General features: G+C 40.4%; 1 protein-coding gene and 2 non-coding genes across 19 annotated transcripts in view; 2 read left to right on the plus strand and 1 right to left on the minus strand.

Annotated features, from left to right (window-relative positions):
- The window catches only part of LOC105465851 (polyhomeotic homolog 3), a 105,191-nt gene that overhangs the window by 72,566 nt on the left and 15,153 nt on the right, over positions 1-17,472 (minus strand). For 16 of the 17 annotated variants that reach the window (XR_011619886.1, XR_011619885.1, XR_977824.2 and 13 more), the window contains one exon: positions 10-168. The exons of the other annotated variant lie outside the window; for it this stretch is intronic. Coding sequence is in view for 11 of the 16 variants with exons in the window: in XM_011714518.3 (XP_011712820.1) it covers positions 10-168 (159 nt within the window). In the remaining 5 variants the exon portion in view is untranslated. The remainder of the gene's footprint in view (positions 1-9; positions 169-17,472) is intronic. 17 annotated transcript variants of the gene reach the window in all.
- LOC112424006 (U6 spliceosomal RNA) lies at positions 765-871 on the plus strand. Its single transcript, XR_003014610.1, has one exon. It is a non-coding gene; the product is annotated as a U6 spliceosomal RNA (small nuclear RNA).
- LOC112423992 (U7 small nuclear RNA) lies at positions 11,161-11,222 on the plus strand. The gene has a single exon (XR_003014596.1). It is a non-coding gene; the product is annotated as a U7 small nuclear RNA (small nuclear RNA).

Genomic DNA, 17,472 nt, shown 5'->3' on the forward strand with positions numbered 1-17,472 from the left:
ATATCTTACCATTTGAGCTCGGAGATACATTTGAGCTTGGCTTGCCGTTAGGGTAGGGGAAGTACTCCCTAGTAACATAGTCTGTTGGGTAATACTGCCGCTGGTAGAACTGGAAGCCTGGGAACGGCTTATTAACTGTGCAGGTGTAGGAGAAGTGGAGAGGTTGATCTAAGGAAGAAAACATATTAGGTCATAGGCTTCCATTTCTTGCTCCATGTTACTGAATTTCACACCGAGCTGCAGTCAGGCAATCAATGGTATAAACTATGGCTAAGGAACCCAAAGGAGAAGCCTTTATCTGTGACAGACCCCCTCAACTCTTTGGGCAATTATTTGCACATATGCAAACAATGGCATGGATTGGTTAGTAATCAGGGCAATTTTTATTTTAGATGGAGTTTCCCTCTTGTTGCCCAGGCTGGAGTGCAATTGTGTGATTTTGGTTCACCACAACCTCCACCTCTGGGGTTCAAGTGATTCTCCTGCCTCAGGCTCCCAAGTAGTTGGGATTGCAGGCATGCACCAGCCACCATGCCTGGCTAATTTTGTATTTTTACTAGAGACAGGGTTTCTCCATGTTGGTCAGGCTGATCTCGAACTCCTGACCTCAGGTTATCCACCCGCCTCAGCCTCCCAAAGTGCTAGGATTACAGGCATGAGCCACCGCACCCAGCCACAATTTTTAAGGATAGCTACAATGTGTTTCAATAAGATTTCTAGCATCTTAAAATATCATTTCCACTACCTCCTAAAAATTAGGGCCAGTGCTCACTTCCGCAGCATAAACACTAAAATTGGAACAATATAGAGAAAATTAGCATGGCTCCTGCCCAAAAATAACATACAAATTCATGAAGCTTTCCATTAGTTTTAATAGAGGATTTTGTATGTTCTCAACACTAAGAAATGATCAATGTTTGAGGCGATGAATATGCTAGTTACTCCGATTTGATCACTATACACGGAATACACATATTCAAGTATCACCCTGTATCCCATAAATATATATAGTTATTATGTGTCAATTAAAAATAAAAAATAGAGCTAAGGTTTCATTTTAATATTCCACATAACTTAAAACATTCTAATCAACAGTTTATTTTGTCACATTCTGAGGAGTTTGTGAACAAAAATTATAACACAGATAATCCATTCACATATATAAAGACATACATGTAACACATAACTAGTGTAAAGCTGTAACTCAAAAGCAAGCAGAAGAAAATACAATTGCTACTACCTCAAATAGATGGAAAAATCCTGAATATTGGCTACAAAATTAAATTATAAACACTAAAGTTTAAAACCTCTGTTAAAGAATAAACTAGTGCATTATTGGCCGGGCGTGGTGGCTACACCTGTAATCCCAGCACTTTGGGAGGCCAAGGCGGGTGGATCATGAGGTCAGGAGATCGAGACCATCCTGCCTAACAAGGCGAAACCCCGCCTCTACTAAAAAAAAAAATTTTTTTTAATTAGCCAAGCGTGGTTGCGGGCATCTGTAATCCCAGCTACTCGGGAGGCTGAGGCAGGAGAATGGCATGAACCCAGGAGGAGGAGCTTGCAGTGAGCCGAGATTGCACCACGGCACTCCAGCCTGGCTGACAAGAGCGACATTCCATCTTAAAAAAAAAAAAACCAAAAAACCAACGAACTAGTGCATTGTTAACCTCTAGAAGGATACATAAGAAACTGGTAACTGGTTGTATCTATAAAGGGACATTGGGCTGGGGTGGCTAGGGTAACAGGGAAAAGAAAAAGCATACTCTTTTTTTATCTAACTTTAGACCACATACATATATTACCCATTTTAAAAATAAATAATAGTTTTGGCAAGGAGCGGTGGCTCAAGCTTATAATCCCAGCACTTTGGGAGGCTGAGGTGGGCAGATCATGAGGTCAGGAGTTTGAGACCAGCCTGACCAACGTGGTGAAATCCCATCTCTACTAAAAATACAAAAATTAGCCAGGCGTGATGGCACGTGCCTGTAATCCCAGCTACTCAGGTGGCTGAGGCAAGAGAATCACTTGAACCCGGGAGGCAGAGGTTGCAGTGACCCAAGATTGCATCACTGCACTCCAGCCTGGGCGACAGAGCGAGACTGTCTCAAATAGTAGTAGTAGTAGTAGTAGTAGTAGTAGTAGTAGTAGTAGTAGTAGTAATAATAATAATAATAATATTTTTAAAGAGAGAATAATATAATCCAACCCCAAATCATTTTTGTGGAACAAAGCAGCGAATACAATTAATAAATATTTTATTAGAAAAAAAGAAATTTTATTGGACTTCTTATTCAAGCAACAAGGCAGACTGGACTAATACATCCATGTGACCAAACAGTATCACTGAAATGCTAGATCAACATGAAAAATTAGAATATACAGCTGAACTCCAAAAGGGAGAGAAAAGCTGGGAGAGGGAAATTCTTGGTGACAGAAAGGAAGAAACTCAAAGCCACAGATGTCACCTCAGCTGACACCAAGGCAGTCTATAATAAGGGTATATTGGGCCTATAGAGCCAGAAGATCCACCTTTGTGCTTATTTCAGGGGAGGGCTTCAAGTCAAATCCCTATTTTGAGCCAAAATCCTAAAAAGAGCTGCCCAATATGTAAAAAGGAGCTGGAAAAGCTCCATCCATACATTCTGAGAAACAGCAAAGCAGCTTGCATTTGCTCTGCTCCTAGTGGAGGCAGGGAAAGAAGGCTTACACCAGGTAGGGCTATGGAACCCACATCCATATTCCCTGTATGGTTCCATAACCCAGCCCAAGACATTAACATCTGAACTAACCCAGGACACTTGTTAAACTGAATGGTAACTGGAGGAAGCTGAGTGAAGTCTATATAGGAGGACCTCTCTGTACTACTTTTGCAACTTCCTATGATTTATAGGAATTTAATTTATAATTATTTAAAAATAAAAGTTTAAAAAACTATATAGTAGGCACATGAGAGCTGGTTGTCTGATTCTCTAAATGTATATATATCACATATTATTTTAATACAATATTTAAAGGTATAATTCAATGCATAAATACCACTAATACAATACAGAATTATTCTATAATTTGTTTTGTTTTGTTTCTTGAGACAGAGTCTCGCTCTGTCGCCCAGGCTGGAGTGCACTGGCGCGATCTCGGCTCACTGTAACCTCCACCTCCTGGGTTCACGCCATTCTCCTGCCTCAGTCTCCCAAGTAGCTGGGACTACAGGCGCCCGCCACCATGCCCAGCTAATTTTTTTTTTTTTTTTTTTTTGTATTTTTAGTAGAGACAGGGTTTCACCGTGTTAGGCAGGACGGTCTCAATCTCCTGACCTCATGATCCATCCGCCTCAGCCTTCCAAAGTGCTGGGATTACAAGCGTGAGCTACTGCACCCGGCCTATTTTGTAATTTGGACCCTACTCCTAACACATCACTGAAACCGCCTTAACAATAGTCACCAACATCTAACTGACAAATTCAGTGGATTCTTTTCAGACCATTCCCTCTCAGTCTTCTTTACCAGCTCTTCTTTTGGACCCACTCCCAAAATGTTAATGCTCTGTTTTTGACACTTTTCCTTTTTTTTTGAGACAGGGTCTCCCTCTGTCACCCAGGCTGGGGTGCAGTGGAGTGATCATGGCTCACTGCAGCCCCAACTTCCTGGACTCAGATGATCCTCCCACCTCAGCCTCCTGAGTAGCTGGGACTACAGGCATGCATCACGACACCCAGCTAATCTTTGTATTTTTTGTAGAGACAGGGTTTCATCATGTTGCCCAAGCTTGTCTCAAACTCCTGGCCTCAAGGGATACCCCCAACTCAGCCTCCCAAAGTGCTGGGATTACCAGCATGAGCCACCGCACCAGGCCACACTTTTCTTCTTGAATTCCTAGATTATTGTATCTACTTCCACGGTTTCAAACAATTCAATCCTGATGACTCTTGATTCTTAACTATAACCCCTTTTTTGAAGTTCCAGATCCAAATACCTACAGAACACATCTTTCTGGGTATCTACTACCAGCTCAAACTTGGCATGCTCAAGCAGCAAACTAATTATTTATTCCTTTTAAAATAGCTTCTCTTCAAATGGCACTGGCATTTTCTAAAATTCGCCAAGACATAGTATCTGAAAGACATCCTGATGCTTCCCTCTCCTTTACCACACACACAAAAATCAGTCATGTGTCTTGTTTCTAATACACCTTTTTGTCTCCTAATTTCCATTTCGATTTTTCATCACTTAGTTTGAGACTTTGGGCCCATGTCATTTCCGGCTTGATTACTTTAATATCTGCAAACTGATACCTCTTACTGGAATCTTGTCCCCTTCTACTTGCCAGATAATCTTTCCCTGATTTTATTAATTACCCATTTAAGAATCTTCTGGATAAAGTTAAACCTTCCCTGACAACCTCTCTAGCATCATCTCCTCCCACTCCACACACAACCTTCCCATTACCCGTAGCAAAGTATCTGTAACATCACGATCTCAGTCCTCTATGGCACTGGCGATAATATTCCTGACTAGATTGAGCATCCCTGCCACCCCTACGCCCCAGCCCATCTGCAGCTACATAGTGAACAACTCGTTCTCAAAACTCACCTGCTCTAATAAGCTTTTTCAGGCATTCCCATATCCCAAAGCAGAACTGACTATTCCCCCTCTTTTTTGCCTAATTGTTACCATCCATATATTTTGGCATATACTTCTATCTCATCCTTCTAAATAATAATTTCTTTAAGGGTGGGGGCCATGTGTTATTCATCTTCATATATCCAGTATCTACAAAATGTCTTTATTCAATAAGTTAAGTTAATTAATGTCATGTTGTTTTAAGGCATATTTCATATTTTAAGGCATATTCATGCAATATTTAATTAAGCTTTGCTCCAGAGATTAAATCACCAACAGGGAAAAACTGGACCTAAGTTTTTCTGACTCGTGTATTTTGGCATCTGGGGTACTTCTGTAATATCCTGATAACTCCCTAATTCATCTCTGCAGTAACAATATGCCTTGGAACTTTTTTTTCAGTTGGTGATTCTTTCGAAAAACAGTAAGAAAGAAGTGTACTCTTGGTAAGGATATTTACACATTCTTTAAAGAAAAATGTAATAAAAGTCTTCTTAAAAAAATAATTGGCTGATAGCTAACAAGCCTGACAGTGCTTTTTAAGGAAGTAGAGCACAAAGTACAAACAGAATGCTTTTATTTTTCTTAAAAAAGAAAAGAGGAAGAAAACTAGCAACCCCCTGACCACCTGTATTCTACTCTAAGTTGTGAGATCAAAGAACAAGTGTTGTGTCTACTTTTAAGTTCCATATAACAAGTAATATTTCAAAAGCAGCTATCTACTAACACCCAACTCATGAAGGCCAACAGATCAGTAGCCACCTCTGCAAGAAGTCCATCTCCCTAGCTAGCCTAACCACAACTAATAAGGCTCTCTTTGTTGCTCTGCTGACCTAAACCAGATGTCCTTACCAATTTCCATTATTTTCTCTGTCAGTTCCATCCCAATACTCCTAATTCCCTTTCACTGAAGACCCTTATCAATCCTGTCACTTCATATCTCAAGTCACACTCCACAAAGAAACTCACTCAGAGTCTGATTACTGCAAGCTGTCTTCCCACTGACACTAATTCTAACAGTCACCAGAAAAAAACAAGTCTGCCAGAAAAAGCCACTTAACTCCCAACCACCTGTTAGTGTCCTCAAAAGGAGTTTCCAACGAATTACTACCCATAGCCAAAGTCCATTTGAGAGCTGTTTCTACTGTTTGACTGATCAAAATCCATCAGGTATACCCTAAATAGAGAAATACTTCACATTAAAAGAATGATGTATCTGTATTCAGTGGCATTATAAGATTTTTATGTCCACTGCTGAGTAAAAAGGCAGCAAAATAACATGTAGAGTATCATTCATATAGTTACATACAAATGTATGTGTGTGTGTATACGTATCACAAACGTGAAAAACATGTTAAGAAAGATGGCCAGGCACAGTGGCTCATGCCTGTAATCCCAGCACTTTGGGAAGCTGAGACAGGTGGATAGCTTGAGCTCAGGAGTTCGAGACCAGCCTGGTCAACATGGTGAAAATCTGTATCTACCAAAAATACAAAAAATTAGCCAGGCATTGTGGCGCACACCTGTGGTCCCAGCTACTCAGGAGGCTGAGCTGGAAGGATCGCCTGAGCCTGGGAGGCGGAGGTTGCAGTGTGCTGAGATTGCAGCACTGCACTCTAGCCTGGGTGACAGAGTGAGACCCTGTCTCAAAAAAAAAAAGTTAAGAAAAATGACTGCATTGGATATACACACAATAATACATACTCATAACACGATATATGACTAGACTCAATATAGAAACACACACACCCATGCACCACTAACTGTGAGAACAGTCACCAAAATGTCAAAGGTGTATATATAATGCCTTCTAGGAGTAAAATCCAGGATTAATTTTTTTTAAGTTTTTAACTTTTCTATGTAGGTATTAATTTTAGAATCAGAGAGGAAATGCTATTTTGCTCTTTAATGTTTACCTTAGTATATTAATTTGCTTTTATCATGTTAAAGCAGCTTATAAACAGTATCGCCTCATTATTTAGTGGGAACTGCTATGTGGTACTTCAAATATTAGTAGTGTAAAATACTATACGAAAATTTTATTTTATTTTATTTTTTTTAAGAAAAGAGATGGGGTCTATGTAGTTCAGGCTGGTCTCAAACTTCTGGGCTCAAGTGATTCTCCCATCTTGGCCTCCCAAACTGCTGGGATTACAGGCGTGAGCCACCATACCTGGCCCTATATGGAATTTTTTTTTCTTGAGATGGAGTCTTGCTCTGCTGCCCAGACTGGAGCGCAGTGGCACAATCTCAGCTCACTGCAACCTCCGCCTCCTGGGTTCAAGTGCTTCTCCTGCTTCAGCCTCCTGAGTATCTGTGACCACAAGCGCCCACCACGACACATGGCTAATTTTTGTATTCTTAGTAGAGACGGGGTTTCGCCATGTTGGCCAGGTCTCAAAATCCCGATCTGAAATGATCGGCCCGCTTCGGCCTCCCAAAGTGTTGGGATTATAGGCCTGAGCTACTGCGCCCGGTCTTTTAAGTAGTAATAGCTATCCATGAAGAATTTTCTTTTTAAGAGACTACATGTTTTCTTTCTGAGACGGAGTCTTGCTCTGTCACCCAGGCTGGAGTACAGTGGCGCCATCTTGGCTCACTGCAACCTCCGCCTCCCGGGTTCAAGCGATTCTCCTGCCTCAGCCTCCTGAGTGGCTGGGATTACAGGCACTTGCCACCAGGCCCGGCTAATTTTTGTATTTTTAATAGAGACGGGGTTTCACCATGTTGGTCAGGCTGGTCTCGAACTCCTGACCTCGTGATCCCCCCACCTTGGCCTCCCAAAATGCTGGGATTACAGGCGTGAGCCACAGTACCCAGGTGAGACAGCGTGTTTTTAATAAATCAAAGAAATAAAATACCTATCCTATTTATTTTAGAAAAACATTACTTCTACTTTCTGCAATACAAGCTGGTGAAAATAAAACAAACATAAAAAACCTCAGTCTCCCAATGTTTCCAGATTTTGACATCCTAGAAAGAAAAGTAACAATGTCAAAACAATTAAAATATTCGAAATAATTTAAAATGTCCACCAACAGGGATGGTTACATAAAATAAAATCCATTCACACTGTGCAACCTCACACAGCAGCTTAAGTGAGACTGATCTCTGTCGGCAAACATAGAAAGATCTCAAGACACACTGTTAAGGGAAAAAAACAAAATGCAGAATACCTGTGTTTACAATGTGTAAAAAAGAGTGCTAAATGCATATATGCACACTTCTCTACGACATATATGTCCATAATACATAGAATAAGATCTGGAGGGATATAGAACCAACTAAGAAGATGACTGAAAGGGAAAGGAGGCTTTAGGGAACTTAATACCTTTTTTACTTTTTCTGTACTGTTGGAATATTTTACAAAAATGCAGTAAAGCTGCTTGTGACCATACAGATATTCAGGCTACAGTTTTATCTCACACTAGTATTAGGTTTTGGAAAAGGCTTCTACACCCAACCACTTAAAATTATATTTTAAAGAATCCTTAAAAACAACGAGTTTTGAAGTCTAAAAAAAAAAAACCCTGAAAGAGATAATAAAGGATGAGGACACTAGCAGAACACTGAGAATGACTGATTATAAGCAAATAATCTTCTCTCAGGTAAATTTACATCCCATATATAACATAAATATATCAAATGGATTCTGATATGTGGCTGATGTGATTTGGACATTGTTTGAGAAAACTGAACAGTTTTAAGGTTCTTGATCTAAAAACAATCTCACTGACCCACTGAATATGCTCTTAGGAAATTTTTAAGAAGAAAATAACTAAAAATGTATACAAATATATATAATAAAATAGTCAATACAGGTTTACTTATATTAACAAAAACATGGAAAAGTTAAAACCACCAGCAAGAGAAAAGTAGTTTTTAAAAATGGTAGAACATTATACACTCATTAAAAATCATATTTACAACCAATAAATAAAGAAGATAATAAAGAAACAAACCATTTGCTTATCCCTCCTACTAAACCCCATTAAAATAGCAATTAATACAGTAAAAAAGGATTGAGGAACCAGACACATCTAGACTATCGGACATTCCATAAGGTAAGTTGACCTGAGCTCTTCAAATGTCACGGAAGAAAAAAAAGACAGGAAGCCTTTTTTATATTAAAAGGAAAAAAGAGTCTTCAATGCAGTATATGATCCTTTAAAATTAAATACTCAATGGGGGCCAGACATGGTGAGCCTAGATCGCGCCACTGCACTCTAGCCTGGGTGATAGAGACTCTATCTCAACAAAAAATCGAGGCAGGCGAATCACGAGGTCAGAAGTTTGAGACCAGCCTGCCAACATGGTGAAACCCTGTCTCCACCAAAAATACAAAAAATTAGGTGGGCACAGTGGCGGGCGCCTGTAATCCCAGCTACTTGGGAGGCTGAGGCAGGAGAATCGCTTGAACCTGGGTGGCAGAGGTTGCAGTGAGCCAAGACCATGCCACTGCACTCAAGCCCAGGCGACAGAGTAAGACTCCATCTCAAAAAAAAAGAAAAAAGAAAAAAAGAAAAAGAAAAAAAAATCTGATAGGCCAGGCACGGTGCCTCACACCTGTAATCCCAGCACTCTGGGAGCCTGAAACAGGTGGATCACTTGAGCTCAGGAGTTTGAGACCAGCCTGGGCAACATGGCAAGACCTTGACACTACAGAAAATACACAAATGAGTCAGGTGTGGTGGCGTACGACTAAAATCTCAGCTACTTGAGGGGCTAAGCAGGGAGGATCAATTGAGCCTGGGAGGCAGCAGTTGCAATAAGCCATATTAGCACCACTGCACTCCAGCACGGACAACAAAGTGAGAACCTGTCTTGGAAAAAAAAAAAAAAAAAGTGAAAATAAAAGTAAAATAAAATCTGACAAATAGCATAACAGAGATCCAAAGAATTTTATCCATAATAGAAAAACAGAATATTAGTTTGAAAGAACAATGAGAAAACAAGAAAATGCTCTGAGAAATTAGAAATATAGTGGCTGAACCAAAATTTTTTTTTAAAAAGTCAAAGAAAGAGCTAAAAGAAAAAGTTGAGGAAATATCCCACACACACACAAAAAGACAGTAAGTGAAAAGGTAAACAAGATAAAGGATCAATCCAGAAAGGTCAACATTCAACCAAGAGCTCCAGAAAGAGAGAACAGAGAAAACAGAAAATTAATTTCTCATGGATTTGTTTAGTTTCACATATATGATCATTAAAGAACAAAATTAACTTCTTGCAAATTTGTTTAGTTTCACATACATGATCATTAAAAACCTAGTTTCACACTGAGAGGGCCCAACAGGTGTCCTACACAATGACATCTAGACATATTCCCATGAAACTACAAAATAAAAAACTTAAGCAAACAGGCAAATCTCAAAGATTCTGGAAAGGAAGAACAGGCAGTTACCCCAGAAGAACGATAATGAAACTAACAACAGCCTTTTCTTCAGCAATACTAAAATTTTGAAAAAAAATTTGCTTTCAAATTTCCTGAGAAAAATTATTTTCAATATAGAATTCATGTAGAGATAATTATAAAAAAGAAGAGGTAATTTTCAGGCCCACAAATATTTAGTTTTTCTTCCACATAGCCTTTAAAAGAAAGTTATAAGATACTCCAGCAAAACAAAATTCTTATCATACTGTCCTTTGACTATTTACTTGTCTGTATCCTCGTTATACTCTAAAACCTTTGTTCACTTTCAATCCTCGGCACCTGACACCAAGTAGGCACTCAATAAAAAATACTGGCATAGATTGTCCTCAGGAATGTGGAAGACTAACACAGAACCCCACGTAGTAATGAATCTCTGAATCTAACCTCTCCTGTTTCAGGATCATGATCTCATGGTGAGACCTCTTCTCTGCAAACTCTACCTGTTTTAAAAGTTTAGCATTCCTCAGCTACTGTAATACAATCCCCAAAGATCTCTTTTCTGTTAACTCCTATGACATTTATAACTTGATTATATACTATTGTATCATGTACTGTTTGATATATCTAAGCATAGTTCTTCAAATGCATACTCCCTGAGGGAAGAAACTTTGACTTACATATACCACCAGAGCAAGCAGCACGACGTTGGACAATAGATATATTTGCTGTAACAGGCAACCAAAGAATCTCATTACAGGGGTCAGGATTAGAAACTCTTCTATAACCCAATCTCAGGCAATTAGAATATATCCTAAAATAATTCTCTGCATTGCAATAATCAAGAATTAACATTAGGTCGGCACGGTGGCTCACACCTGTAATCCTAGCACTTTGGGAGGCCAAAACGGGCAGATCACCTGAGGTCAGGAGTTTGAGACCAGCCTGGGCAACATAGTGAAACCCTGTGTCTACTGAAAATACTAAAAAAAACTAGCTGGGTGTGGTGGTGGGTAACCTGTAATCCCAGTTACCCAGGAGGCTGAGGCAGGAAATCGCTGGAACCCAGGAAGCACATGTTCTAGTGAGCCAAGATCATGCCACTGCACTACAGCCTGGGTGACAGAGTGAGACAGTCTCAAAAAACAAAAAAAGAGTTAACATTAATAGTGTTACAGTTCTTTTAGAATTTATCTACCAGGCTTTCTGCTTTTTGCTGGAAAGCCCATAAAAAAACAAACATGCAAAAAGAACATTAATATCATTGCATATTCTAGCTGACACTTATTACCTACCATACATCTTTCAACAAGTATTTATTAAGTACCTACTATGTGATGGGCATGTGTATTTTTATAACACATATGAACTATTTAAGAAACCCTCACATAATCCTAGATTAACATCTAAACATGAAAAAGTTCTCAAACTTTTTTCTTATTAATAAACACAGTCTTATTCAGAACTTGAGATTCAAACAGATCACAGAACTGCTCTGGCTGGCTAAAGCTTACGTAAGATAAGGCCCAGACCCCAGTCTATCACGTCAGTCTATGGAGGCTGCCATAATAAAACACCACACACTGGGTCACTTAAACCAGTGGTCCCCAAAGTTTTTGGCACCAGGGATTGGTTTCATGGAAGACAATTTTTCCACAGACAGGGTGGGGAAAATGGGTTTTGGGATGAAACTGTTCCATCTCAGATCATCAGGCATTAGATTTTCAAACCTAGATCCCTCACATGTGCAGTTCACAATAGGGTTCACGCTCCTGTGAGAATCTAATGCTGCCGCTGATCTGACAGGAGGCGGAGTTCAGGCGATAATACTTGCTCACCCACCACTCACCTCCTGCTGTGAGGCCCAGTTCCTAACAGGCCACAAAGCAGTACCGGTCCATGGCCTGACCCCTGACTTAAACAACAGGAATTTATTTTGCACACTTTCAGAGGCTGGGAAGTCCAAAATTAAGGTGCCCACAGATTGTTTCTGGTGTGGGCTCTCCTCCTGGCTTGCAGACTGCCACCTTCTCACTGTGTCCTCACATAGAGAAATTGCTAGTGTCTCTTCTTCTTTTATAAGAAACCGATTCTATCAGATCAGGGCTCCACTTTTATGACTTCCTTTAACTTATATCACATCCCTAAAGGTCCTATCTCTAATACAGTCCGAGTTAGGCTTCAACATATGAATATGGGGGACATAATTCAGTCCATAGCATCATTTCCTGAACTTTCTCTATGATACAGATCCAAGGATATCTGGATGAAAAGACTAAAACCATTTAATTAGACAATTTAATTTTACAGAAAATTGGCAGGCAGGGACGTTAAATGACTTAGTTAAGTCACATTAACAGTCAGTCACAGAATTTAAGATTAGAACCCAAGACCCTCATCTCCTCCATTCTACCCAACTTTCTCTCATCACACCATGAACAGTAGTGAAGTCATCAAGTACTCGTGTGACATGAACATTCAAGGAGCTGCATGAGACATCATTAATCATGAAACCTCCCACATGAACTCCAAACTCACATAACCAATGCCTACTCAATACTACAGGTGGGTGTCTAATACACATCATAAACTTAACATGTCCAAAATCAAACTCCTAATTGTCTTCTCCAATACCTCCTTTAGCTCCCAATCTTTCCAGATGCTTCAGCCAAAATACTATGGAGTCACCCTTGACTCCTCACATTTTTTATTCAATGCATCAGCGTATCTTGTGTTAGCTCTCCTTTCAAAACATATCCAAACTTCTATAATTAAATGTTAAAAAAAATTCAAAATCTGGCTAACCACTTTTCACCACCTCTAATATCAACATCATGATCCAAACTGCCAATATCTTTCCATTTGAATTATTACAAGAACATTTAACTCCATGCTTCTATCTTTGGCCCCTAGAACCTACTCTCAAAAACCAATTTGAGATCATGTTACTTCCATACCAGAACAGTTCTCCAATAGTTTCCCAACTCATACTTACTAAAATCCAAAGGTCTTATAATTTCCTCATGATTAGGATTACAATTACCTCTCTGATGTCAACTCTAAACCACACTCCCACTCTCTCATTCCACTCCAGCCACACTGTCCTCCTTTCTGTTCCCTGTGCATATCTGCCCTCCTCACCGTCCTTAAAAAGGCCACCTTTATTAACAAGGCTTTCCCTGACCATCATAATTAAAATGGCATATTCCCTCAGCCCATTCCCTTTCCTTGATTTTTCTCTCTCACTTACCATCATCTGACATACTATGTACTTGTTTAATGTTCATCTATCCCTAGCTCCATGAGGAAAGAGATTTGTTTGTTGTGTTACTGTATCCTCAGCACCTAGAAGAGGATTTGGCAAATATTAAATGCTCAATAAATATCTGATGACTGAATGAGTGAATGCATGAATGAATAAAGTCATAAAACTGGGCTTCAAAAGCTCATCTTGTCTAGCATCGTAATTAGAAAGCCATAAATAAAAAAACAAGTTTTTTCTCTTTCTGACAGAATAGTACAGTGAGTTGAAGTCAAAATATCAGGGATTAATGTAGTTAGAGGGCCAAATGCAACAAGGAAAGAGAATGACCTTAAGTCACATAGCCCTTAAGTCACTCAGAGACTTATGATTGTAGTTTTCAGCCACATAATCCTTTCCAGCTGAAAATGCCCAAATATTTAGTAAAGCAAGTATGCATGTGTGCGCGTGCGCGTGTGTGTGTGTCTGATGGCACTGTCTTCACATGAAAACAAACAAAATTAACTATAAGCTTATTTATATTTATGTATAGAAATGCATAGTCAGCCGGGCATGGTGGCTCACACCCGTAATCCCAGAACTTTGGGAGGCCGAAGCAGGCAGATCACCTGAGGTCAGGAGTTCAAGACCAGCCTGGCCAACATGGTGAAACCCTGCCTCTACGAAAAATACAAAAATTAGCCAGGCTTGGTGGCGGGCACCTGTAATCCCAGCTATTCAGGAGGTTGAAGCACAAGAATTTCTTGAATCCAGGAAGTGGAGGTTGCAGTGAGTTGAGATCGTGCCACTGCACTCCAGCCTGGGTAACAGCGCAAGACTCCATCAAAAAAAAAAAAAAAAAAAAAAAAAGGAAGGAAGGCAGGCAGGCAGGAAGGCAGGCAGGCAGGCAAGGAGGCAGGCAGGCAGGTATAGTAATAATATAGGAAAGCAGGCCAGGCACAGTGGCTCACACCTATAATCCCAGCATTTTGGGAGGCTGAGGCAGGACTGCTTGAGACCAGGAGTTCAAGACCAGCCAGAGGAACACGGTGAGATCCCTTCTCTATAAAAAAAAAACAAACAAAAATAGCTGGGTGTGGAGGCATGCACCCGTAGTCCCAACTACTCAGTAGGCTGAGGCAGGAGAATTGCTTGAGAATTTGAGGCTGCAGTGAGCTATGATCATGCCACTGTACTCCGGCTGGGGCAATAGAGTGAGATAGTATCTCCTAATCAAAAAAAGTAAAAAATAAAACATATAGGAAAGCTTTAAACAAAACTTTGTCAGAGAAAATGGGATTACTGAAGGGAGGTAGTCACTTTTACTCTATACATTTGTGTTATCTATTCCTTAGGCAACAATAGTTTGTTCAATTTTATTTAGACAATATAAAAATTAACAAAGTAAAGCTCTTCAACCTCCTCCTCAGAGATGACCACTAATAACAGTTTGCTGTGTACCATTACAGATCTTCTGCTTGCATAATCAAATGGACACATGCAAATAACTTTTAAAAAATTAAATGACAAGATTTCTGCTTCCAAAAAAATGGAGTAGACATACTTTTCCCTATTCCTCCTGCCAAGAACAACTAAAAACTCTTATGTTACATATAAAATAAACCTAAGAAGACCCCAAAAGGTAGAGGAAAAAATACACAGACTGGCTAGAGACCTCAGGATCGAGTACACAACATGGTAATGAATTCTCTGGGTTTTCATTTTACCTCTTATAACCCACACTTGGAGGGTAGAAATGAAGAAGTCAATAACCCAGAAACACCACAGGCACAAACAAAAATCCCCAACAAAAGCCTGCTCTTTCTAACCAAAGGACCAGGAAAGGGACAGTCTTGCAACACAGAAAAGTTTTGACAATAATTACTCTACTCCAACCAAACACTAAAAAAACTGTGACCCCACCCATGTCTGCAAAGAACCTGATTTTCCAACTCCCTCAACCCCTCCAACAGGTTCATGTCAGAGAAGGCCATATAGAGAACAGGACTTTCATCCTAGCCAGGTGATGATAAACCACCACCACCACACCCATGCACTCTGCAGTCTCAGTGGAGACCATGTGGGGAGAGTAAAAGGTACTCCCATTCCTTCTAGCCAGAGAGGCTTCAGTAAAGGCCTAGTGAGGAGCCAGAACTCCCACCCCAGCTTAGAAATTAAGAGGAACATCCCTTCAAGTGTCAATGGAGGCTAACTGGGGAATCTGTACTTGTACCCCCTGTATTTCATGCCATATGGGGACTCACACTTGCACCCTCATACTGCATGAAGAAGGCAGCACACTCTCCCACTGGGAAACAGCCAAAATAAAAAGGTCAAATAGGATCACTAGTCATACAACATAATACTAAGAACATCCAAGTTTCAATAAAAAATCACTCATCACATCCAGAACCAGGAAAACCTCAAAATGAATGAAAAAGACAATCAATAGAAGCCAATACCTAGATAACAAAGATATCAGAATTACATGATGAAGGCTGGGCATAGTGGCTCACACCTGTAATCCCAGCACTTCGGGATGCTGATCACCTGAGGTCAGGAGTTTAAGACTGGCCTGGCCAAAACGGAGAAACTCTGTGTCTACTAAAAATAAAAAAATTAGCCGGGCATGGTGGTAAACGCCTGTAATTCCAGCTACTTGGGAGGGTGAGGCATGAGAACTGCTTGAACCCAGGAGGTGGAGGTTACAGTGAGCCAAGATCATGCCACTGTACTCCAGTCTGAGTGACAGAGTGAGACCTTGTCTCAAAAAAAAAAAAAAAAGAATTATATGACAAAGCAGCCATCATAAAAATGCTTCAAAGAAGTCAGGCCCAGTAGCATGCATCTATAGTTCCAGCTACTTAGGAAGCCAAGACAGGAGGATCACCTGAGCCCAGGTGTTGGAGGCCAGCCTGGACAACATAGTGAGACCCCATCTCTTAAAAAAATAATGGTTCAAATAAGCAACAACGAGCATACCTAAAACAAATTTTTAAAAAAAGAGAAAAAAAAGGTCTCCCTAAAGAAACAGAAGACATAAAGAAGAACCAAATAATAATTTTATATTTTTATTTTTGAGATGGAATCTCGCTCTACCACCCAGGATGGAGTGCAGCGGCGTGATTTCGGCTCACTGCAACCTCTGCCTCCCGGGTTCAAGCGATTCTCCTGCCTCAGCCTTCCAAGTAGCTGGAATTACAGGCACATGCCACCACGGCTGGCTTATTTTTGTATTTTTAATAGAGATAGGGTTTCACACATTGGCCAGGCTGGTCTTGAACTCCTGACCTCAAGTGATCTGCCTGCCTCAGCCTCCCAAAAAGCTGGGATTACAGGCATGAGCCACTGCGCCTGGCCCCAATTAATTTTAGACTGCAGGCCGGGCGCGGTGGCTCAAGCCTGTAATCCCAGCACTTTGGGAGGCCGAGACGGGCGGATCACGAGGTCAGGAGATCGAGACCATCCTGGTGAACACGGTGAAACCCCGTCTCTACTAAAAAAATACAAAAAACTAGCCGGGCGAGGTGGCGGGCGCCTGTAGTCCCAGCTACACAGGAGGCTGAGGCAGGAGAATGGCGTAAACCCGGGAGGCGGAGCTTGCAGTGAGCTGAGATCCGGCCACTGTGCTCCAGCCCCGGCGACAGAGCGAGACTCCGTCTCAAAAAAAAAAAAAAAAAAAAAAAAATTTTAGACTGCAAACAGAACCACCAAAATAAATAAGTTAAACAAGCTTACACAACGCATTCTTGCTTTTTACACTCAATACATAATGAAAATCCAAGTCTCTCTGTAGACAAATATACAGTACTTTTTAGTAGCTATAGTATTCTACCGTAGGAATTAACTATCATTTATTTAACTAATCCTCAATTAATGGGCATTTATATTATTTATAATTTTTCACGATTATATATCATGCATATGGGCATAATTATCTAGGTCATTTTTAATCATGTCACTAAAAGTAAGAGTGCTATTATGAAAGGGTACGCACAGATTCTTTTGGCTTTTTTTGAAACAGGGTCTCATACTGTTGCCCAGGCTAGAGTGCAGTGGCACAATTATAGCTCACTATAGCCTCAAACTCCTAGGTTCAAGCAATCCTCCTGCCTCAGTCTCTTGAGCAGCTGGGACTACAGGCACACGCCACCACACCTGGCTAATTTCTTTTTATTAGATGGGGTCTATGTTGCCCAGGCTGGTCTCAAGCTGCTAGACTCAAGTGATCCCCCCAC

Source organism: Macaca nemestrina, chromosome 2, assembly GCF_043159975.1.
Source record: "Macaca nemestrina isolate mMacNem1 chromosome 2, mMacNem.hap1, whole genome shotgun sequence".
Classification (NCBI taxonomy): Eukaryota; Metazoa; Chordata; class Mammalia; order Primates; family Cercopithecidae; genus Macaca; species Macaca nemestrina.